The sequence below is a fragment of the Anomalospiza imberbis genome, chromosome 10 (genome assembly GCF_031753505.1).
Source record: "Anomalospiza imberbis isolate Cuckoo-Finch-1a 21T00152 chromosome 10, ASM3175350v1, whole genome shotgun sequence".
Lineage (NCBI taxonomy): Eukaryota > Metazoa > Chordata > Aves > Passeriformes > Viduidae > Anomalospiza > Anomalospiza imberbis.
The window spans coordinates 11,738,764-11,763,135 of record NC_089690.1 but is presented as its reverse complement, the minus strand read 5'-3'; the positions used below and the strand labels follow the sequence as shown (position 1 = coordinate 11,763,135).

Sequence of the window (24,372 nt, the reverse complement as noted above, 5' to 3'; positions counted from 1 at the left end):
GAAGGAACGAGATTTGTCACACTTAGTCCAAAACTCCAACAGAAAAAAATACACTCTGTTTTAACTTGTTAAAAAGACTTAGAATAAAGCTTTGTGAATAAAAGAACAGGCAGGCTTTTAATTTGCAGAGAAATAAATTTACTTTATTTTCAGTTCTTCCAAGTTTTTTTTTTTTTAACTAGCACTGTAAAATGTCACAAATGCAATGGACTTGTCAAACTGCATGCAGATTTTTTTTTTTTTTTTTTTTTTTTTAACGTGGAGATGATGAAACAGATAATTTCATTGACCTATCACCTGCAGCACAGGGCACATGTGCTTCTGTCGCAGAGCTGCCACGAGTGCAAAGGCTTGTGACATGGAGGGGAAAGGCCTCCTAAGAACAACGCAGAGCTGTCCCATTTCACTGGGAGCCAGCGGTGCCCCGGGCAAGGTACAGCAGGAGATGCCTTGGGAAACGGCCTCGGCTGGGTTGGGCACGGGCCGGTACCGGCCGCAGATGGGGGGCAGGACGGGCTGCGGCGGCGGTGAGCGCTGAGCGCCAGGTGGCAGTGCTGCCGCGGGGACACAGCGCGCCTGCGGAGGGCTGGGGCGCCGCCAGTGTCACCCCTGCGCCGCCAAAGCCCTCCGCCCCTCCTCTCCGAGCCGTGAGCATCCTTCTCCTTTCACCCGTTCCTAGCCCACGCGTGTTTTCGTGAGCCAAAATTACGTATTTCAAATTTCTGTTGAGCAGAGAGCCCACCCTTGAGCCCGGCCAGTTGTCCCCGTTTTGTCGCACAGAGGCGTCTGACGCTGCGGATCTGCGGGCAGCGGGTGGGAGCTGCCCCGGCGGGTCCGGCCCCTTGTCTCTAAACGCTGGTGTTCAGAGGAACACCTCGGGCTGCCAGCAGGTGCATTTCCCTCCAGCTGGGCCTCCAGCAAGTCCCGGCCCCTGGTGCAGTCTCCCGGGGCAGCTTTGGTGCGTGCGGGGCCCCAGCTCCCTGCCCTGCAGGCAGCGGAGAGGTGCCCGGCTCAGCACAAGGGGAGCGCTCCCACTGTGCCTTGTGAGAGGGCGGCTGTGTGCAGAAGTCCTGCTTTATTCATACAGGCCTTTCAGGTCCTTGTAGAAAAAAATTTCCTCTGTGTTTACACTCTAAGGTTTGATTTTTCATTTCTTTTCCTTCTCTTTTCCTTCCCCTTTCCTTCCCTCCCTTTTGTCAATCTTTCCTTCCCTTCCCCCTTGTTCTTTCCCCTTTATTTTCTTCTCCCCCTTCCCCCCACATTTCTTCTTTTCCTTCCTATCTTTTCTCTTATTTTTCCATCCCTTTTTCTTCCTTCCCCCCCCCCGTTTCTATTCCTTTTCCTTCCCTTTTTCTTTCCTTTTCCCTCCTTTTTACTTCCCTTTTCCTTCCCTTTTCCTCCTCTTTTTTCTCCCTTTTTCTCTTCCTTGTTTCCTTGTTTCTCCCTTTTTTTCTTCCTTCCTTCCTTTTATATATTTTCCTTTCCGCCCTTACCTTTCTTTAATTTTTCCCCCCGTTTTTCCCGCTCGCTCTCCCCCGGAGCCGGGAGGAAGGGGTGGGCGCCGGTGCCGTGCCCGCGGTGAGCGCGCGGCTCCGGCACCGCTGGGCGGCGCTGCCGCTCCGCAGCCGCCGGGCCGCGGGGGGAGCGCCTGCGTGGGGCTCGCCTTCGGGGATCGGGGCCTTCGGGGGTCGGGGCCTTCGGGGATCGGGGCCTTCGGGGATCGGGGCGAGCGCTCGCAGGCCTTGAAAATGACGGAAGTAAAGAAAGGCAGGCAGAGCGGCGCTTCAGAAAGGCGTGGGTTAAGATAAGAGTCGGTAGCCGTGTTCTTCCCTTGTAAATTCAGGGGTGCACACCCAATCTGGACTGATTTGAGTAGGCAGTGAATTTTATCCTGATTTTCTGAAATCCCTGTGGGTTTGGTTGAGAACCTCCTGCGTCTCTTACAGCACAAAGAGTGCACGTTCCTGCAGTAGGGTATCGCTAACTGTGCCTCAATGTAGATGGTCAGCCCTAGGGGGACAGCATTGTAACTTGATGAAAAGTAACTCAAACTTGGGTTTTTTCCCCATTTCATTGGTGATTCTTGTGTTGTGTCTCAGTTTCAGCAGCAGTTCTGGTGTGGTCTGGTCACCTTGCCTGGCAGTGCTCTCCCTTTCCAGTTCCCACACCCCACTGCTGTCCCCTCTGTTGTGTGTCAGTCTGGGGATCCTCGTGCCCTGGGATTGTTCACCTTCATTATAACCGAGATAAATTGAGTCCCTTCCAATCTCATCCAAACTATTCCACATGCAAAAAGAAAAAAAACCAAAAAAAAAAAAAAAAAAAAACCAAACAAACCAAAAAACAGGCTTGTTCTAATCCACAGGCCTTTGGAAACAAAACTGGGAAAGCTTTGGCCTAGGTGCAGCAGTGACCAGGATGCCCTCAAGCAAAAATCAATGTTGGATTTAAAGGCAAAGTGGGATATTTTCCCAATTTTAGAAAAGCCCCCCTTCCCCAAAAAATAAATTAATAGCCTGAGGAACTTTACCTTCTTCCAAGTCTTTCTCTAATTGCATTTCCAATTTTTCCATGAGAAACGTATTACAAGATATTTTGTAATTCCCCCCACCCCCCAAAATAAGGGGAAAGTGTACAACCTTCTGAGGTTTCCTCAAGACTAACTATTCAAGGGTTAAATAATGTAGGAAAGAAACAAGATTAATTTAAAGTAAAATAAAATAGTTGTGTGACCCCAATATTGTTTTCCACTTTTTAAAAAAATCATTTTAGGAAAAGAAGACAACTTGGTTCAATAATATTTTACTGTTTTTCACTCTACTCACAGGCATAAAAAAAGCCTGGAAATTTTCTGAAATTGCGTACGCTGAGAGCTGTAATCCTATAACCCTGTGAGGCGCAGTCACTCTAGTCACGCTGCTGTAGTTGGATTCCTCACTTATTTACTCAGGATGGAAAAGGATCTGAGTGGAAAACATCTTTGTGAAGCCCTGGTGTTTCCCCAGGGCGGGATGCAGGCTGCAGGACTAATCCCTGTTTTGCACACTGGAAAGACAGGGCTTCTGTGGTGCCTATGAGTCTCTTACCAGTGAAAATGGTTTTGTTGGTGCAGCCCTGGGCAAGTGTGGGCTTGGGTGGGATTAGTGGGTCCCCGCTGCTTGCCTGGTGGCACCTTCATCTCCCCTGCCTCTAGGCTCTGGGCTGCTGAGCTCATGGTTCTGGGGGCTGAAGGACTGTGGGTTTGAAAAGTAAAGTTCTGGTGAAGCAAGGTGGCAACCTTGTCATTTATTGCAGTGTGAATGCTGGGATCCTGTAAACACGCTGGAAGAGCTGGTGAGGGGGGCGAGAGTGGCTGGGGGGCCAAGGCTGCTCTGCAGCATCCGTGCCAAGCTCTCTCCCTATGGCCTCCCGGGGGGAGCGAGGTCTGCTGGGGTCTCTGCTCGAGGTGCAGAGAAGTTGAGCTGCAAGCAGAGGGGATGCTGTCAGAGGTGTCAGCCGAAGAGTGTCGGTGCCTTCTGAAAGGGGAGCCCTTCCTGACAGCTCCATCTGTGCAAGCATGGGCAAAGCTGGGGCCCCTCCATCAGCACCTCTTGCTTGCATTGAGTGAAAAATCCCACCCTGAAGTCCATCTGCCCCCCAGGGCCGTGTCTTTGCAATCGTTCCCATGGGGAAGGCTCAGAAAGGCAGTATCATCGCCCTGATTTCATGGATGGAGGAGGGTACGCACCTGGTCACTCTGTGCTCTGGTGGCAGTCAAAGAGAAGTTGGTCAGGCGGGTGCTTTCTCTTGGCATTGAGGGTGATCTGCAGTGTTTGTGTCACAAATGCTTCAGTGCTGTGCTTGTGAATCAAGCAGAAAGACTGCTTTAAAAGCAGGCAGTCTAGTTTTAGAGCTGGCATAATCATAATTCCTACGCCACTAGGAGCAGGGGGGAGGAGCAGATAAAAATCAGAAAATTAGAATTTTTATACAATAAAAGCCAAAGTGCTAGAAGCCAAAACTGTCATTGTAATGTGAGCTCTTTTTTGATAGTGTCCTATTACATCGTGTAAGAGGTTGAACATGCGTACAGATATCTTGGTTGGTAATTATCTGATTTGTGATATGTAGCTAATGTGAATTTGTTGTTCTGTACATTATGCAGCAGCAATTCATTTCTGAACAACATTAACTGGCACTAAGGCAGTTCAGTGCAGAAATTACAGGCATAAACATATGTTTCACTTAGGCTGAGTAGTAGCAAAATCGAGACACCAGCCATACTGGTCAGGGGAGATGTGGGGTGAAGAGCTGAGGGTACATCTGTTCTTAACTCACCCTGGCAACAGAATCCTCCTCTTCCAGATGATGCTGGGTATCCTCAAATTATCCAGCAAGCAGAAAAGATCTGTGCAGACAGATGTGGGTACCAGCTGGCCAGGGGACCCCACAAGTGGGAGCTGACATCTTCCCTATTCTGGAATGAGTTTGTGGAGAGTGGTGTCTCTGCAGGCTGCACCAATCAATAGCAAAGTCTGCAGGAGTGGCTTTCAAATTAGATAAGCTTTGGAGCTGATGTCTGAATGATGGTAACAATATAAACACTTAATTGAATGCACTCCTGTCACTGCATCCCTAACAACTCTTAGATAAGACCATTTGTATTTTATGGGATCTTATTTGCTTTCACTTTATTTAATGACACCACTAAATAAAAACACTCCATAATTGCTGTTGCTTACTTCAATTCATCAATTAAATGTGCAAGGCTATTAGTATAGATATATTTTAAGATAGATCAATTAGCAAAGTGTAAATAAAACACCCTACTGAATGCACATCAAATGTCTCCCCATTCTTGGAGTATTAAAAAGAGATTTTTTGAAAGACCGAAAGTATTAGTGCTACAGATCAGAGAAAGGGTCTCTTGGCTCATGTTATTGTAGGCTGTGTCACATAAATTTTTCACAAATGTGTACAAAAAGCCTCCTTGGAACAGAAGGAGCAGAATGAGACAAGCAATGTGCCCACTGGACCTGTTGAAGTGTCTTACTTTCTGATTGCTAGAAACCATGTCTAATTTCTAGTCTAAATTTATTCTTGGCCAGTTTCTACCCATTTCCTCTTGTGCCAGCATTGTCCTTCAGCTTATCTGTCCTCTGACTGCTGTTATTTATGCCCTGTTTACATTTCTTTCTGTCTGGGCAATGAAGATGTATGAAACATGCATTCTGCTTTAGTTTGTAGGCAGTTTAGCTTTCTTAATTGCTCTAGTGCCAGGGTTTCAAACAACACAAGGGAGCATCCTTTGTTTTAAGAAGAAAAGCTTTCATTGAAGCTGCGCAATATTGTGGGCATATTTCCTGTTTGACCAAAGGTTTATGAAATCTCTACATTTTTTTTCAATTTTTATTTTCCCCATAAAATTGCAAAGCTGGGTCAAATTTAAGCTGACAGTCCATATCAAATGATTAAAAAATAAAAAAAGAAGAATTTTCAGACCCTACATTGTGCCAGGAGTCAAAGAAGAAAAGTGAGAGAATTGCAATAAATGCTGGAGCTATCCATGTGCAAGGCTGGGAGTAGCATGTATCCTTTTCTAGAACAAGTGCCTGGTGTCTACCTCCTTATGTCAACTGCTTTTTGTCAGGATGAACTTTGCAGGAGTCAGTCTGGCGTGTTTAACTGGGGTGAGAGCTGGTGCCTGCTGCACAGGGATCTCTCGCACACCCCACACAGAGCACTGGTAGTGTAAGGGATGGATGGTGGAGCTTATGGGGAGATCCCTGTGAGATCTGGAAGTTAGCTTCATTTATGTAGACTTTGATAATCCCAGCTCACCTTTTTTTTTGACTCATGACAACTAAGACTTGCTGATGAATAAGCAAGGACCTCAAAGTTATTGAAGGTAATGAAGTGTCCATGAATTATGCTCTTTCACAAGGACATGTTTGTGTTGCATATGCTTCTTTTACTGCTACTGTCTTCAAGCTTCTTTACCTGCATCTGTAATGAAGAGACAGACACTGCCCTGGTAGCTACAGATCTACACACTTAATTTCCTAAGTGCCTGACTTCATCAGTGCAGACTTAAAAGTAGCTCTGAGTCACTGCCCTGTCAAATCAGTTTTTTCATCTGAGGGCACCTTCTTGCACCCCACATTTTACAGCATTTGAGGTGGGCTGAAGTGGGTATTAGAGGTACTAGAAGTATCTACTGTAATGGAATGAAGAAATAATAGACTTGCCTCTTAACTTTGAGAAGGGAGCATGTATTATTGGCATTCTTTAGCAAACAGAAGGGCTCCCAAAGCCAAGCAAATGAGCAACAAAGCTTGCATCAGGCTTATGAAAATGAGTTAGGGGAGAGAGGGCATCCTTGCAACTACCCTGCCCATAAGTCAAGCATAAGTCAACCCTCCTCCAGGCTGGAACTGCCCAGCATGTTTTGCTTCACTTCCTTTGGATGGGGAGATTGCCCCGGAATACAGAGCCTCTGAAGCTGAAACAGGGCCTCTGGAAGACAAAAACAGCAGTGGGGCCTAACTGCGGAGGAAGAGTTACCTCAGGAACTAGGCAGTTCCATGAAAATAATTTTGTGCCTCCTTTTCCCTGGTGCAGAAAATCTGAGACTGTGAGAATATTAGGATTTAAGCCCCTTTGTTGCTCTGGCCCTCTTTCAAGACTGAAGGATGCTTTTTGGGCAGGAAATCCCAACATGCCTCTGCAGCTAATGGATAGCTGGTCATCTCTCCATGAAGTGCTGAGGATCTCTGTTGCCATATTGCTACCTGTACCCAGCACAAAGCCATCTTCTCCTTAATTACTGACAAAAATGTCTCTTCTAGAAGCCTCCCAATAATTACTCAAGTATCCACTTAAGTGGCTTTTAATTCAGGCTCCTCACCCCCACACGTGTGCATTTTCCAATTGCCAAGCACATCTAGTCTTATGTATAAGCGTCTGCCAAAAGAAAATGCTAATACCCTGCCCCCTGGTTTATACTACCTTGCGTGAGCTTCAGTGAGCCCATAGCATTGCAGGAGATGGTCTTTCCAACAGGCTAGAGCAGGAGCATTCAATCATAATGAAAGATGAAAGCTCTTATTGTAAGCTACCCTACGTCTGACAACACTTGGCAGTTCTACAGCATCTCTTGTTGGTCTGCTGCTGGCTGCTTTGCCAGCTCCTCTTGTCATTGGAGGCTGCCCCTTTCCCCTGCGCTGGGGCAGGAGTGCTCATGGGCTCCTGTAAAAGCTCTGGGGGCAGGTGGCAAGGATAAGCCATAGACATTGTGCTGAGTGCCACAGCAGGCAACTGATGCTGCTCATGGGGTGGTGGGAGGTCAGCACTTCCAACTTTGCAGCCTTCTTTGTGGGAGTAGAAATGGAAGCTCAGGGGATCCTGTCCTCTCATCCTGTAGGACCCAGCAGCATTCAACAGGGAATGCTTTAGATCATGACTATAGGAGTAAGCAGGGTCTGTTGCCTGTTTCTCCATGACTCACTGAAGGCATTGCTCTCTCTGTTTTACTGGGGTAGTCTCCAGACACCAGGTCCAATCAGTGACCTGTTTGTAGCAGGCTCCAGCAGCCCTTTAGCAGAATATTTTTTCCTGTTTGTGATGGAGACCAAAAGGACACTAACTCTGTCCCTGAAGTGAGAAAAGCAATGGGCATGTGAATGGGGAGGGCAGGCAAGCATGGCCAGAGAGGAAGAAAGAAATCACACTGTACAGGAATTCCTTGTCCAAGACAGAAGCTGTAGAGGGGTCATGAATAAAGGATGCAAGGAAAATGGGCTGCCCATGTCGAAAAGCTGTTCTTACAAAGCCCTAGAAGAGCCACAGAAAGTGGTCAGAACACCTATTGCATCTTCTGCTTTAGGCACTTCAGGAGTTCAGCAGTCTGAGAACAGAAAAAGCAGGAAATGTAATTCATGTCAGAGAGACACATGTGAGTGGTACAGGCTGGGAGGCTGTGATGGATGCATCAAGAAGGAGTAGCCAAGCAATCAGCAGAGGTGTTTTTTTCCCTTGAAAAATGCCACTTTGTCAAAACCATGCAAGGGAGAAAGGAAATGGTCGTTTCAGAAGAGCATGTTGCGCAGGAATTTCAACATCAAGTTTCATGCCGCTGCTCTGCCTACTGCAAAAGCAGAGACTTGGTCTGAACAGTCGTGAGACCACCACATCAGTGTGCTTTCCTCTCTTCTGGAATTTCATAGTGAGCTCCAAAAGGTCTCATTTTCATTTCACGTGGGGAAGAAACACAACTTTGAATGCAAGATTTTCTGCAGAGTAGGTTTCTGTTCATCTTAGCTATAATACCGACCAACGCTGGGTGAGTGTCAGAAGCCAGGCAGAAGAGACTAGCTGTGATTATGAGTCTGGTCTCTACATAACTCAAATCAGGACTGCACCAAGTAAGCCCAGTAAGTCCTGTGTGGCAGGCATAATCAACAGGGCAAGAAACTTGTAGCTAAGTGGGATTTGGACTAGATATTAGAAGTAGCCTTTCTCAGCTGGCGGTGGTAGAGAGCCGCATTCCTAAGGGAGCTGTGGGATTTACAGTGCTGCAAGTGCCTGATCAGAGATCGGACCATCAGACAAGCCTTGTCAGTGATGATGAAGGTACTGCTGGCTCAGTACATGGGTGACTTCTCCAGGGTTCCTTGTACCCAGTGCACTGTGATATCAGCTCATCTATTTTTGAAAGAGGTTGGCTCTTAGGGTGAAATGATAGCAAATCCATCACAACTCTTGCCATGTTGTTCTCTTGATGAATTACCTTTGATATTAACAATAAACATGAGCCTTGCCTTGACTTACAGCCTCCAGATTTCACTCTGACTTTGCTAGATTGAGACAGCCCCTCCTTTCAAAAATGTTCTTACTGAGAGGTGAGAGATTTATTAGTCAGGGCTAAGTTTTCTCTGTCATTTTCTTGGATACCAAGGTTCTCAACCATTTGTCTTTTGTGGCCAGATTTTCAGCAACACCAAACTATTAGTGGCCACGGTATTAACAGGCTAAATACAGGCGAGTACCAAGAGTGTTTTCAAGAGTGCCCCCATGTGAAAATCACTGTAGATGTGCTATTACTGCAACCAAGAGACCACACTGCTCACGTCTTTCACTATATCCACATTCTTTGTAGTCCTCAGACCATCTTTGTTCTGCCACTTCTGAAGTGTGGTAACTAGACTTCGTGACTTGTGATAGTGGTGTTTGCTGCACTGGTACAAATGTATTTCTATAAATTTGGTAAAATGAGCATTGATGATTTTTCTCCCTATTGCTCCATCAATGTATGCATGGGCTTGGGCTCTCCTAGCTGCAGTTCTGTGCAGAAAGCTCCTCTTAGCTGTGTCTCTCTCGTGGTTCCCAATTCCCAGAGTCACTGCTTTCTAAGGAAAAAAAATCGCCCAGTCTTGAAGTAATACAGACGGCAAAATTTATCCCCAGAGATTTGATCTGGATGTGTTAAAAGGAAACTTGTTTCTATGAACTCAGTTTCCATGTCAGTTCAGTTTATTCTCTTCATCAGACTTACTGTGATCATTAATTACTACTGCATTAGTCTTTGTATCCTTGGCAAACTTAGATTTCCTTCCAGACCACTGATATTGGTGTCTGGATTGCAGCAGCTCTCAGATTCCAGGGAAAGAGGACATGGGATTTCATTTTGCTGGAGAGATAGAAGAGTTGATTTATTGCTGGAGAGGGAAATAAATTACAAAGCAAATAGCAAGAGGTGTGCTTGTAAGCCAGGGGTTTATGGGGGAAGCAATGCATTCACCCAGATCCTTTTTACCTAGCACTTTAGGTCATCAGGGGATAAGGGAGTCTTCAAACCTTGTCCTGGCTGCATGACAGCTGTAATCTCACATTTACTTTTAGTGTTGAATGTGCTCTTGCAGTATGCAGGAGAAATAAGCAGGTTTTGTTAAGTAAGATGCAATCTGAATGCATGTAACTTCAGAGGCATCCTTAGGGCAGGATTAATGTCCCAGCACTCCTGGACTGCAGAGCTGGATGGCAATGGGAGTACCAGGTCTTGCCAGAGTTGCTGCTTTTCTTTTGAGCTCTCCAAACTGGAAGGACTCTTTGCTGAGTGGCAGGGCAGTGGGCTGCCCCAGTGAAGCACTGCTCTGCTGACACAGCAGGATTTGAGATTTGATCTAGCTCAGGCTGCAAATCCTGGGCTTCTGGATTTGGAGGCTGGATGAAGGGACAAACAGAGTTTGGGTTTAGGGAGCTTTCCATGGCTTCTTTAGGTCTGTCAGAATCCATTAGGTGCAGATAGACAGATTTACAGTTCTGGAGGAAGTTTGATATTTCTCTTGACAGCTTCTGGCCCTGGCTCTCCCTCTTGACCTATGCCAGCACTACAAAGGTGCAATAAGGAGGCGGATGTCTTCAGTCTCCAAACCTTGACCTGCTGTGGAGCAGATGGTCCCACAGCCTTGCTGGAGGAGCACGATAGGGGTTTTGCTCTCCCTCCCTCCTTTTTATCATTCTCAATCACATAATCGGGTTGGTTTGCCTCCGCCAAGATCTAATCAGGAATGATCTTTTTGACTTTCAGCAAAGGCAGCTTGACGGAAACTTTAAATTGAAAGACTTTTCCTGACACACTTGAAAATGGTTTTGGTTGAAATTGGTGTCTGGCTGCATGGTTACAACATGAGGAGTTTTCTTTCTTCCCAGGGAGAGGGAAAAGTTTGGGCAGCCTCTCAGACCTCCTGAGTCCAGGGGCTTGGGGGCCCTGGGCCTGGAGCTGCATTGTGGGGTTTCACTCCCCTCTCTACCCAGACCACACCACCTTCATGCAGGTGACCTTTAAACCCAGTCATGACCATGTTCAGTGTCCATGGGACCTGGGCATCTCTGGCATCATTGAAACTATAGGCCAAAATGGGCTACGGGTTGTCATCAAATAGGATGTAAAGAGAACAAGGGGGATGGCTGACCTCTTCTAGGGAGAAGAGTGAGAATTGTCTTGTTCCTAAAAGTGCTGCTATCCAAGGGATTGAGTCTCTGCTCTAGACAGAGGAGCATGATGTGTGTGTATTTAGCCTCAGGCTCACAAGTGGGGTTGTTTGGTGGTGGCTATTCCACTATTTCACTTCAAGCTTCTGCTCTGCATTAAAAGCACAAGGGATGCGGTATTTTTCTAACACACTGTGAATGCAGATGTAAGACCTGGAGTGAAATCTCAAGTCCATGCTTTCTTTCCTCTTCCAGGTTCCTGTGGCTTAAGGCTATTTGACAGGTAGCCATAGGTGAAAAATCCCTAGGGAAGTAGATGGAGGGAGTTGCTGGGTGTTGGGAGAACCCCAATGAGGAAGAGGAGGTAGAGGGAGGAAGAAAGGAAGAGAGGCAGCTGTCTGTCCTGTCTTTTAAATTCTCTAGTACAGGCAAGTAGATACTTGAGTTTTCTTTCCAGATGCGCAGGTGGGTGTTTCTAAGCCTGGAGCAGCTGGTTGTCTGTGTGCCAATGGCTCAGCAAGGGTGGGCTCTTGGCTCTGCCTTGCACAAGGTGACCTGCAAGCAGAGTGTCCATCCTTTCATTACTCCTGGATGGGAGATCCTTCAGCAAGGCCTCGTTCCTGCACTGCCCTTATGACTGAAGTGCTGTGTGGGAGCTGTCACTGGGCAGGTGTTTGCGGGCCCTTTCTCTTGGACTCCTGCCACTTAGGAAGCCACAACTGAAGTGTATCACTGCAAGGACAGCAGCTTTTCATGTCCTGATCCCAATGGGGAAGGCAATGACAGAATGGTTGATGAACAGGACTGTTGGGCTGAGGTGATAAAAACAGATTTGCGATGAGCCCACCTTGAACAAGCCCCAGGTCTGGCTCTGGCATGTGGGACAGGCACTGACCTGTCTGCAGGGAGGTCTCTATATGTTGCAACAGTTTGAGATGCTCCCTGCTACCTTTCAGGCTTCATTTCAGGGATATTATCCCAGCAGGTGCTTCCAGAACCCTGGAGACAAAAGTCTATTCATCCATACAGGAGGCTTCTTGAAGAAAAATGCTTCACAACACTTTCATTTCTAGACAGCCACAGTTCCCTTCAGTAAGGTGAAGCTTTCTTGTGTTGCCCTGCCTCCACCTCATATAGGTGACCAGCCAACAAGGAGAAATAAAAGCTTCTGCTAAGTAAAAAACCTTCTCTTAAAAAGGAAAAAAAAAAGTAAATGTATAAAATACTAGTAGAATTATTTCTTTTCCCAGGCTGCAGTTGGTTTTGTCATTTTGGTACTGCTTGTAGCCTGCTTTTTGCAATAGTGGTTTCATTCTACAGTCTTCCAGCTGTGTACCTGCCCCTTGCTTTAACATCTAGACAGGCTCAGCTTCTCCCCAGGCTGGAGCTGAATTGAAAGACACCAGCTAAACTAATAAATACTTCTTGTGATGAGTTGCAAATTTTGTTTAATTGAATCTTTGAAGGCAAAAAGGGGAGTGAAGGGCCCATTAAATGAATTATTTCAATATAGCAATCAGGTGATGCAGGCTTTTTTGTGTTTATTAAAAGGCCAAGTCAGCTCTAAGCTCAGCTGTGCGAGAACAGCCCAGAAAGCTGGCCAGTTCTTGTACTCTGCTGCTGTTTAAGGGCCAGATCTCTCTCCCTGAATAGCATATTTAAAGTGGCCATGTGAATTCTTATTAGGCATCCAAACATAGATACAAACTCATGCATTGTAAACAGAATTACCCTGCACAGAAACGGAGAAAAATGCAGTAAGGTCTTCTCTTTTCTTTATCAGGTTACCCAGGCATGTTTTGTTGTTTTTTTTTTAAGTCCACCCATACAGAGAGACTGGGGAATGCCAAAGCTGCATGAATTTTAATTATGCTAGACATGCAACAAGGGGCTACCTTGTAAAGAATAAAGTTAATAAAACATGGATATGGGCTTAATTCTGCTTAATAAGCAGGCCTGGCAATGCACATTTTAGATGTAATTTACACAGCATGGAAATTTGGTACAATTCTTAAGAGGTGTCTGCATGCAGACTTTCAAACTCAACAGTGCCTTCCTATTGGAAGAGATTTGTTGCTATGCTGCTGTAAAATGGTGAATTAGGCCATTCATAATTATTGGCCAGAGATGGGAGCCTTTCTTTTTTTCCCATTCAACTACAGCAACGTGCACACACATTTTAAAGTGGTATTAAATGTAAATCTCTTCCTTAGTTTTCATGTATGCATCTTCAGTAGCTCTGCAGATAAAATAGCAAAAAACCTGCATATATTTGTAGCTGTAGTTAGTTCTATATGTACAGAATTAGTAAAGCAGAGATATGCCTAATGACTGAATCTACAGAACAGAGCCCATGGCTTTTGAAGGCTCTATGAAAAATAAACAGGATATTCTGTTAGCAACCCTGCGGGAATTATTGCACTTCACTGAGGAAAGATGCCAATAACCTCCGTTTTGACCTAGATAGATCATTCTGTTTAGGAAGGTAAGGGAATGCAATTCTAGATCTCTTCTCTGCTCAAGTCACCAAAGCCCTGAAATTCAGCCAGGCCTTCATTTTAAACATCAGCTCTAAGGACAGAAGAGTTTTATTTATCAAGAGAGTGAAACCTCAAAAATGGTAGTATCTTTAAATATTGATATTAGTCATGCAGAGGCTCCTGTATGTTTGGGGTGGGGATATTTAGTGAGCACAGTGAGTCTGATCCTTCTACAGCCACATGGAGTCTGACCCTCTGCCCATTCCTCTGTGCCAGATGGGGTCTTTCTCCACAAACTGCAGGAGGAGCACTGGCGTATCTCTCCAATGTCATCAAAACAGTCTGTCTTGATTATTTTATGAATTGCTGCTACTCTTGCATTCTGTTTTTCATAGGGTGCGCTGTGCAGCTTTGCAGATTGGTACTGAAGTGAGGAGGAAGCCCGGAGAGAAGGGGCATGCCAGAAAAATTGCCTTAATAACTAGATAATATAGATATTATTTTATATAAAAATATGTTTTAAAATTATGTTCCTTAAGGAAAATGCCATATTAGTCCAGTTTGCTCTAACAATTCAGCTTCCATTGGTAGTAATGAGGAAGGCAGCCTGTGGCTCTCACAGGGGCTAGCTGGTTTGGAACAGTGTAGGCTGCACAACCCTCAAAGAGGAGTAGCTGATACAGATGAGAATGGAAGATGTTTTGAACTCTGTTTACCCAAATGGTAGTTGAGGGAGAGAACTTTCACTGTTAGAGATAAAAGCACATGGAGTCTTCTCTGTTTCACTTGGCAGCCCACCAAATGTAATGTTTCACTGGTGAGAATGACAGTGCAGGAGCATGGCGAGATTGGCATTCCATTCTCCAGCTCAAGACCACTCTGGGCTTCCTTGGTGTTTAGAAAAGCTTGGGCTCTTCAGAAATTTTTGTGAAGTTTGGGCATGATTTGACCCGTGCAGATGTACGTGTCAGTTATGTCACCAGGAGCTCATGGCACTGTGCAGAACCAAACCCTGTGGACTCCTTGGCCATCTACAGATAAAGGCAGACCTGCATGTTGGCAAATGCAACACTACATTCAGTTTCACAAGCTTTGGCTTAATTTAATTCAGTCACTGCAGAAGCAGGAAAGACCTGGGAGAAGCCTTTCTTCCTAAGAGTTGCAGCAACTTTGTTTTCAGATCCACAAATCATCAGGAAAAAAAAAATACTGTGACTGACTTTATCACTAATTAGGATCATTTTTAAGTGCAGAGCTGCTGTTTCGAGTTTACAGCTACACAACAAAACAAATTAGTCGCACATCAAAATAACTGGAACTTATGTAATATGGGGTGGATAAACTGGCATTTTTTCACCAGACTTGAAGACTACAGGCAAAAAAAGTATCTTCATATATAGATGGAAAATCTCTTTCTTGAGAAGATATGAAGATATGCTCACATCCTTTGAAGATGAAGCTTTGTATAATTCACTGGCATCTCAGACAGTGATTTTCTGATTGCAAACAGCTTTCTTAAGGCCATGCCTGTACCTTGTACTGCAATAATTCTTTGATGTCAAGTGAAATAATCTGATAGAGAAAATTAAAATCTGAAGCATTTTAGCTACAGGAAAGGGAAGAAAAATTTTTATTGATTGGGATGGTGAGATCTGCACAAAAAACGTTGGCAGTAGTTAAAAAGAGATCAACAGCCTGGAGAACCTGATTCCACCTTGTTTTGGTATGCATAGAGACCAAAAGTAAAAATCAGGAAGTAATGCCAGAGTTTAGTTAATCATTATGGACATAGTGGGTGGTTGTTTCAGTTGTCTTTTCCCCCCAAAATACATTAAAATAATTTAGAGCTGTAGTCTAGAGGTGAAGAATTCAGAAAATTTTTAGAACTTAGAAGTGAAGTAGTTAAAAAGATTATTTTGCTAAATCTGGTAATTCCTAGGGAGTGTCACCAACTGGTCTAAAATGCTCTTGTCAGCTGGAAACATGCATCACCCGTACACCTTCAGGACTGGCTTAATCCTGTCCTGCCATTGTTACTCGCCAGTGTAGCAGAGTCCTCTCTTCCCAGCCGAGATCCCCTCTCCCTCCACCCCGACGCCTGTGCGCTCCCCGAGGTGTCTTGCTCGTCACCTAACTAACCTGGTAGCTACCATCGCTACCTGTTACTTGAACCTGAAATCTGGAGAGCACCGTCCTTGTGCGGCAGCCGTTACTTCTCTGGATAACCAGAGATGTATCTCCACCTTCAGTTTTTTTCCGTGCGGTTTTGTGGCTAGAGATATGCGGGAGCCTGCCCAGCACCTGCTGATGGCGGTGTGTCGTGGGACCGCTGTGGCCGGGGGCAGCCCAGCAGTGCCCACCGCCGCCGGAGCCGCCCGCACGCTGCCCGGCCGAGGAACCGGCCCCCGGCAGAGCAGCCCTCGGGATGCCGGGGCTGTCCCTTCTCTCTGCTTCCGCGGAGAAGCAGGGAAAGCCACGGACACGCTCGGCTGCCGAGGCTGGGTGCTCGGGCGTCGACAGCAGTGGCCAGGGAGGCAGCCGGGGTGGCTGCCCGAGTGGCAGGCGGCTCCGCCGGGAGGCTTGCGGTCCCGGGGAAGCCCGGCTGCCGGCAGGGGCGGCTGCTCTGCCCGGGCGGAGGGGCAGAGCCGCCGCGGAGCTGCAATTGCCTCTCTTTGCCTGCGCGATATTTCTCATCCAAACCTCGATCACGTAGGATTGCGTAGAAGAGGGCGAGCGGGAGTAGCTGCAATTCTGAGCCCTAAGCCCGGAGCCCGGATCCTGCCCGGCCGCCGCGGGGCTGCGGGGCTCCCCGCCGCCTTGGCAACAGCCCTGCGCAGCGTGGGCGTCCGGGGGGGCTTCCCCGGCCCCTCCCTCCCTTCGCCTCCCCCCACCTCTCCTCGCCTCCCCCCTCCCGGCTCGGGCAGGAGGATGCAGGCGGGAAGCGGGCGCGGCTCTGCTCCTCCTCGCCCCGCCGCCGTCGGGCGGCACCGCGGAGCATCCTGAGCCCCGCACGGAGCAGCAGCAGCAGTGGCAGCCGCACCCCCCCGCCCTTCTCCTCCTCCACCTCCTCCCCGCCTTGCATCGCTCCTCCCGCCGCCGTCCCTGCCGCGGCAGCCGGGCCCGGGGCCGCCCCGGTGCCGAGTGCTCGGCGGCCGCCCGGTCGGCCGGACGATGTGGGTTGCTGCCGTCGGGGAGAGCCGGTGCCGAGGAGGCGAGCAGGGCAGGAGAAGCTGCGCCAGCCATGGCGCTGTGAGCCCGGGGCGCCGAGCTGCGGCGATGTGAGCCCGCACTCGCGGCCGGGCGCTTCTTTTTTTTTTTTTTTTTTTTTTTTAAGAATTTAATTTTTTCCCCTTCTTTTTAATTTGTTCGTGGGCCTGCTGCTTTTTCCCGTGGCTGCTTTTTCCTTCCCCTCCCGCCCTCTCTGAGAGCAGAGTGGGTAGGGGGGGAGAGGAGAAAGAGGAGGAGTGCGAACAGAAATGCAGCGCGGCTCTGCCTGAGCCCGGCCGCGGAGCCGCGTCCATGTGCGCGCCCTGCCGCGCAGCGCCTCGGAGCCACCGCGCCGGGGCCGGGGCTGCCCGCGGGCCGAGGGGTCTCTGACTCATCCCGCAGCCCCTCGCCGGAGGGAGGAAGCGCCGCCGCCTGCGCCCGGGCGGAGCGGAGCGACACCGCACCGCAGGGACCCGCGGATCCTCCGCGTCCCCCTCTCCTTTGGACACAGCGGACCTTCCCCAGCGGGGCGGCCGCTCCCGGATCTACGCGGCGCTACCAGCCCGGTCGGGGGTCTCGCCGACGGCCGCCCGCGCCGGGATTTGCGCTCCCCGGGGACAGACCCATGGGCGGCGGGGTCCGGCGTCCAGCCATGGTTGTTAGCCCGGGCGCCCTGCTCCGCCTGGCCGGCTGAGCCCTCCCCGGCGCCGGGACTCGGGGCTGCAGCGCGTTAAGCGGGTCGTTCCCGTCCCCGGTCCCCGCGGGGCGCGGCGGCGGCTCGGCCCCAGCGCGCCCGGGCGGCGCACCCCGGAGCGGAGCGGCGCGGGGGGCCCATGAGCGGCGATGGCAGCGGCTATCGCCAGCTCGCTGATCCGGCAGAAGCGGCAAGCGAGGGAGTCCAACAGCGACCGGGTGTCCGCCTCCAAGCGCCGCTCCAGCCCCAGCAAGGACGGGCGCTCCCTATGCGAGAGACATGTCCTGGGGGTCTTCAGCAAAGTGCGCTTCTGCAGCGGCAGGAAAAGGCCGGTGAGGAGGAGACCGGGTGAGTACGGCGGGCCGGGGCCGTGGGAACCCGCTTCGCGGAGACGGCAGCCCCGGACCCGCCGGGATGCATGGCTGCCCCGGGGCACCGCCGGCTACCGGCTGGGGACGAGGCTTGCTCCGCGTTCAACTTTGGCCTGGGTCCTGGCAGATCTCCTCCCCTGGTCTGATGGGATGGGTGGGCAGTCTGATGGGATGGGTGCTGCTGCCAGCATCCCTTCACGACTGTCCGAGGCGTGAGCACAGAGGGTCCTCTGGCAAGAGTGGCCCAGCGGTTTCATCTGTCGAAGCTTCACCCAGAATTGTATTTTTCCACTTCTTCATAGATAAGTTTTTAAAATAGTCTCTCATTTTCTGCATGGAGACAAGGAAATTGATAAACTGAGGATCAGTTAAAATTGTGGCCATTTGATTACTAAATCCATCAAGTGCTATTTCAAGAGCAGAGTTGTACAGCTAATTTCATTAGTTTAGAAAGCTTTTTTGATGGCAACTGCACGATGGTTACACCTGATACTGAGTTTTTGAGGACCTAGAAATGCTCTTTAGGATTGTCCTTTTTTATCTTTCTTTTCTTTATACTTTTATCCTTGTGTGTGTTCAGTCTTGGTTCCCTGTGTAGAACTTCACCCTAGTGTACACCCTAGTGCTCATATTCCCACGATGAAGTCCCACCACCCACAGTTTCAATTCCGAGCATTGCTTTGGGCTCTCAGCTGTCCTTGGTAGGTGTGAGAACTCAGCACCTGGCAAGAATAGGCCCTCCATAGTTTCTGAGTGGAATTAGGATTTATGTCTTGCTTTATTTTTTTACTGCTATAAGTCACCATAAAGGTAAGAAAACAGAGATTGGTTTGAGAAGCTGCTGTGAAGATGTAGTTTTCTCAGATGCTCTGAAGTATAATGGTTAAAAAGGGGGGATACTCATTCACTTAGCCATTCAGGATGTACCATCAACCTGTGTAGCCCTCCCATGTTTTCCATAAACATTAGTATTATGTTCGTAGATCAGTCTCTTCATGAAGCCTCTTCTCCACAGCTGAGGTCTGTTGGTAATGACTCTCCACCAAGGTGTTGGAGGTAGCTAAGGCTGCTCTTCTTGTCTGTAGACTGATGTACATGACCTGGGCTCATCTGAGCAAGGGAAGGAAATGGGACAAAGCCTCTCACCATAGAAGGCCACTTCTGTCAGAAGGCCACTGTTGTCAAACAAAGGGGAAAGAATATTTACTCTGGATTGCTGTCAGCATTCCACATTCACAGGCTGTGAGGCAGGAACCATATTTAGTTACAAAAATGTTTGAAGACTCAATGCATGGGTTAGGCTGTGCAAACCCGTTTCTTTAATGGTCTGCTTTAAAGCAGGTATCACAAGAGGCTGTAAAATACTTAAAATATAGCGTGACTTGAAATATTCAAAGGGGGAAAGTTGCCTATAGTTTCTTTCCTACTCAAATTATGATGAGTGGTGGCTTGCTGGAGTATCCTATAATCTGTGACACAAGACCCGAACACAGCTCTTGCCCAAAAAATGTTGGCATTTTGTCTCTTTGCAGGATCAAGAATGGGAACGGGGAATCTTACTGATGTAATTTTTTATATTCCTCTTTCCTCTCCATCCTAATATGCTATTAAATGCAGTCTCCTAAGGATTAAAAGGGCTGGGGTTAGCTAGATTTCAAGATGCTTTGTCTTATGAAAGTTTTAGTGACTTCCAGCAGGATTTGGTTGGGAATGCTTTCTGTTGGTCCTACTCCAGTGCTCCCAGCTACGCAAGTCCAATTCTACTTCCTTGGACTTTGTAAATGCCTGTGAATATTTGATGAATTTTAAGAATTCTCTCAACTTTCATGGACTTTCATGCTGAGGAACATTTTTGATAACTTATAGGCAAGAGTGATTTTAGGGAATCTTTTTATTGACTTAGAAGGAGGATCAGTGCTACTTGGTGTTGTAAAAATAGAGCTGCTCAGTCTTCAGAGCTGTCAGTCCATCGCTTGTAACCATACTGTATTCATTTTATAAAATCAAAAAACTAGAGGAATTAAGTTGCTATGAAAAAAAATCTTAAGTGTCCTTTCATAGGCTATGGACTGGGTCTGCTTTAGTTCCCTGCATCCCTCTTTTAACTAGGGATTTATTTCACAGATACATCGTGTATTTCCTGATCTTGGGCGCTCAGGAGGCAGCATGCTACAGAGATTCTGCTGCTCACATTGTTTATTCAGGGGAGTGTATTGTGTCCAAGAGCTTGCTCATTTCAGCATCCAGTTTCTGCACAGAAAATGACATGCAAATGAATTGAAAGTGGTTTAAAGAAATGTGCATACATTGTGCAGTGACCCACAACCCCAGTGATTATGGGTACTTAATGATATTCTGGTTCACTAGTTTGCAAGTCATTGAAGGGAATGAGAGAAACACCCCTGTTCAAAAGAGGTACCGTTGTGTTTGTAGATGATACAGTGCTAGGGGATCTCTCCTTACCTTTTTAAACGTGACCTTGTCCTCTGACTATGGAGAGTAACTGTCAAAATACTTTGAATTTACAGAGTGGTTTTCATCTGTAGCACTCAACAAGCTCTACCAAATGGAGAGGATTCTTCCCATTTTACAGAAGGTGAGACCAACTCCAGCTATGGAGCAGTTACCTGACACTGAGACCTAATTCCCAACATTGGGACCAGCACGCCGCACTTTGGGCCCTGCTGCCACTGAGATGCAGCAGTGGTGGAGCTGTAGCTTGCACATTACACAGATACAGCTCTGCTGGAGGTTCATGTTCCCTTTGCTCTTTGCTTCTGTAAAGTAACTGTGTGAGCTTACATTGATTAAATAAGATGTTTAATACATGTCTTAATATGTGACTCAAACAGTGCTGTAACTAAGATAGTCAGTAAAGACGTGGGTTACTTGGCACTGGTTGGCACCTTGTGCTCCACTTTGCAGCCTGTGTGAAGTGAGAGTGACATACTCCTGGTCTCGTATGGGAAGGGAGAATTTGCACCCAGAGCAGTTGAGTCTTGCATACTGGGCATGAGTACTCAGAGGTTTTGGCAAGCTATGGGGAACCAGATCCATGCAGGGTTATCTTGTATAATCAAAGCTATCTACTCCTGGGGAAAACAGACTGCAGAAACATCTCATTTGTTGGTTGCAATAGGGACTGTGTTGTAAAATGAGAACTAATTTTTTCTGTCTTTTCAATGAGCAAAGACAGCTGTCTCACATGCACACTGCGTTCTTTTAGAGCTCTTGGTTGTGTTTTGCTCCAAGATGACTTAGTAGTTTAAGATAGGCCAAATAAGGACACTAAGTGCTGTGGACTAAACTGAACATTTGGACACATGAGCTTAATCCCATTATTGTGAGTTAATACAGGTCATTTGCTGCAATTGTGTATCTATAAATTATGTATTTTGCTCTGAACCATAGTGACTTGATAGAGGATTCAAAAGAAATTATTGTATGGCATGGCTTGTCAGTGCAGGTTCACGAGGTGGATTCTTCCTCAGAGACTGGTGGATCCAATAGTTGAATGCAGGAGATGAGACAAGCAGCTCTCTTCATATGACTTCCCTGCCAGCAAAGAGTTGAACCAAATACTTTCATCCTCTTTGTGTCTGAATTAAAGCATCCAAGCGTGTCCCTTCTTCAGCTGTTTAATATCAGTCTGAAAAGCCTGGGCTGGTGGGTCCAGCTTGTTTGTGAAAGCTGTCACTGTTGCTTCACCAGCCTTCTTCTCAGGCAGAGCACACCCCAGAGAGCTGGGGTAGAGGTGGCTTTCCATCATGCCATGGCCACTGAACAGCAAAGCTGAGCAGTTTGGCAGCCTTGCACGAAGGGAATCAGGCTACAGCATCAGGCACTATATCTGTGGGGATTGCTAGAAGTTTTATCCAAATGAAGCCCACTGAAAGGGTGTTATTACTTGGGAAAATCATGTTTGAATTGAGGCAGCTTTGGGTCAGGCAATGCCAGGCACTGTGTAGCATTGTCTCAGTCCCCGCAGATGTTGCTTTTATAGGTGAGTTACCAGCTCAGAATGCAGAGCTCATTCTTAGACAGGTTTTTCACCCCAGAGAAAAAAAATTGTGTTTTTTCAATTCCTTTTTTTCCCTGTCTGGTACATATTTTGTGCTCTTCCAGGGAAAGATGCTTTTCCTTAAGGATATATAAAGGCTTCTTCCAAAGTGAAGGAAATGGCTTGCACATAGAAAAAAAAAGCAGTAACTTAAACCATGTTTTCCCTTTGCCATATTTCTCATTTTGAATAATAAATAGAGATTTGGAAATTAAAATATATGGATGTAGATATTTTTGCAGCAGTATGAGTAAAATATAAGGGCAACTTTAGTTGAAGGACATAGAAGGACTTTGTTCATTCAGAGATTCGTTTAAAGCATTTGAGAAGTCTGTCATCTGCAAGCTGTTAAATTCCCCGACTTAAATCCTGAAGTCCTTTCTGATTTCATGCAGGGTGAAAATGATGATTGAAGCTTAGGGTAAAAACCACCTTTTTAGCTCATAGTCCTTGCCTGCTTTTGTGGAGTGTGCATCTCAGAACAGCTGTAATACCTGCTCAACCTGTGGAATTTGTCCACTTCTCTTGCTACTGTCCGAATGCTGGCTGCATTACCCAGGGCAGAGCTGCTCCCTGCAGGAGAGAATTCCATCTGGATCCCAGCTCTTCTCTGTGTGTCTATGCATGTCTGGGTGTGTGCCCAGCCAAGGGGTGTCCATCACATTCTTCTGCCTGCTCCTCTGCAGAATTTGCTGCTGTTTTCTCTATCTAAGATGTGGCTGACAGGAATGGAAATGGCTGGAAATGTGACATCACCTGGACAGCAAGAGCTCCTAGAAGTACTAGCTGAGATAATGGCATGGATGCCAAGTCTCCAGCCAGACCTGAGCCTGGAGAACACCAAAGGGAAGGGCACAGCCCTGAGGACATGTGTCCTCCTTGGCTGGGGCAGTGCTGTAAACTCCTTCTGCATCACCCATGCTAATGAATACCAGCATAATCAGAAGGGAGGAAGAGGCTCCCTCCTGCTCACGACAGCTCGGCCGATGGGTTTGCTTTTATCCAGTTGTTCCCGAGGGGTGGTATTGCACACGTTTGTGACTTGCAGATGTGGTGGATGTCACGGTGCGTGGCTGTGCTCCGTTACTGGGGGTCAGATAGCAACTCCAAGCTCTCAGTCTCTAAAATCTGGGGAAGAGCTGCAGGTTCCTGGCTTTCTCCAGAGCATGGAAAACTCAGCTGCCAGCCTGCTTCCCAACACAGCTTGTGGGCAAGCATGTCAGTCAGTAAGCTGCGTTGTACTAGTTCTGGACTGAGCATGGTTGATGCCAAGAAAATCCATGGAAGTTATCCAAGCTCTGAGAGGGATGGATATCTTCTGTCCCTATGGCCTCAGGGGTAGATGTGCTTGTGAGAGCAGTGAATATTGTTAGCCAGCAGAGGCTCACCATTAGATCAATACAAATGATTGATTCCTCCGTCACCAGCCAAATGGGAGAGTCAGGGCAAAAAGTGGTTTGTGAGTGATTATTTCCCTTCACCATAAAAGATCCATATAAATCTATTTATTGTTGACTGATAACACTGTTGGGTTTTTTTGGGGGGGAGGGGGTAACGGTGCAGTTTCATTTAGAAGATTCTGATATGTGTCTTTTTCTTTAACTTTCAGGTATTCTTCTAAATGAAATGTTCCTTTGAAATATAAACCCAAAAGCTTGAGTTCCAAAAAAATACCAAAATGGAGACAAGGTTTTCTTTCTTTCTTACTTGCTTTGCTGAATTCAACACAAAATTAGAATAATTCCAGTAGACCAGATACTTCATATTTTAACAGATAAATTACCTATTAACTGAAACAATCATGTGCTTGACTTGGGCAGTGAGGAGAGCAGAGCTGCCATGGGAGCTGATGAGGCAGTTTGAGAGACAAACATAATCATGAGTCTCACTGTGGTGGGGAGCAAGTGCAAATGCAGTTGGGCTTACCTGTTTTCCTTCCTTCCCCTCCCCAGAAAGGAATACCATGAACTACAGTGGTCAGGTAGGTGTTTATTTCATCCCTATTTGTCTCATTTGATCTGTCCTTCTGAACAGTCATGTGCACATCACTTCTGAGATTTTTCTGCTCCTGCACAGTTGAAATCAAGCTGTGATTTGTTATTAAAATCAAAGGAAGAATTTTATCAAGCAAAAAAACATGTCAGAGATTGACATTCCTTTCATATTTGCAAGTTGCATGGCTTGTCAGAAGGTGACCAAGAACATAGACAAGAACAGGTCAGAGAAAGCAGCTCCAAAGAACTAACTTTTAAATAAAGAACTAATAATTGAATACAGATACGTTTCCGTATGTTCTGTCATAGTGTCATTGCCATGACTGCGTTATTGTTGCGTCTTGATCTTGGAAATGTGTTGAGAAGAGACCTGTACTGAAGTCATCTACTCCGTGCCTGGGCTGTACTTGCCGCAGTCTGTCAGGAAGCAGTACTTTCGTACTCTGTTCTCCTGTTTAATACGTGGTTCATCTCTATTCCCTAGCTAACACAAGATTCTTCATGTTCATGCATTATCCTTTCTGAGCGTGGAGTAAGCTACTACATGTTTTATCTTCGCCCTCTTCTGACATGTAGCAGAATCCTGAAATAACTC

At 47.0% G+C, this 24,372-nt stretch overlaps 1 protein-coding gene across 5 annotated transcripts in view; it reads left to right on the top strand.

The window, feature by feature from the left end:
- FGF12 (fibroblast growth factor 12) overlaps window positions 1-24,372 on the top strand; it is a 229,847-nt gene that overhangs the window by 114,912 nt on the left and 90,563 nt on the right. The window contains exon 1 of one of the 5 annotated variants that reach the window (XM_068200685.1): window positions 16,820-17,700. The exons of the other annotated variants lie outside the window; for them this stretch is intronic. Coding sequence (XP_068056786.1) covers window positions 17,502-17,700 — 199 coding nt within the window. The 5' untranslated portion in view covers window positions 16,820-17,501. Of the gene's footprint in view, window positions 1-16,819; window positions 17,701-24,372 lie in introns of those variants that run through there. 5 annotated transcript variants of the gene reach the window in all.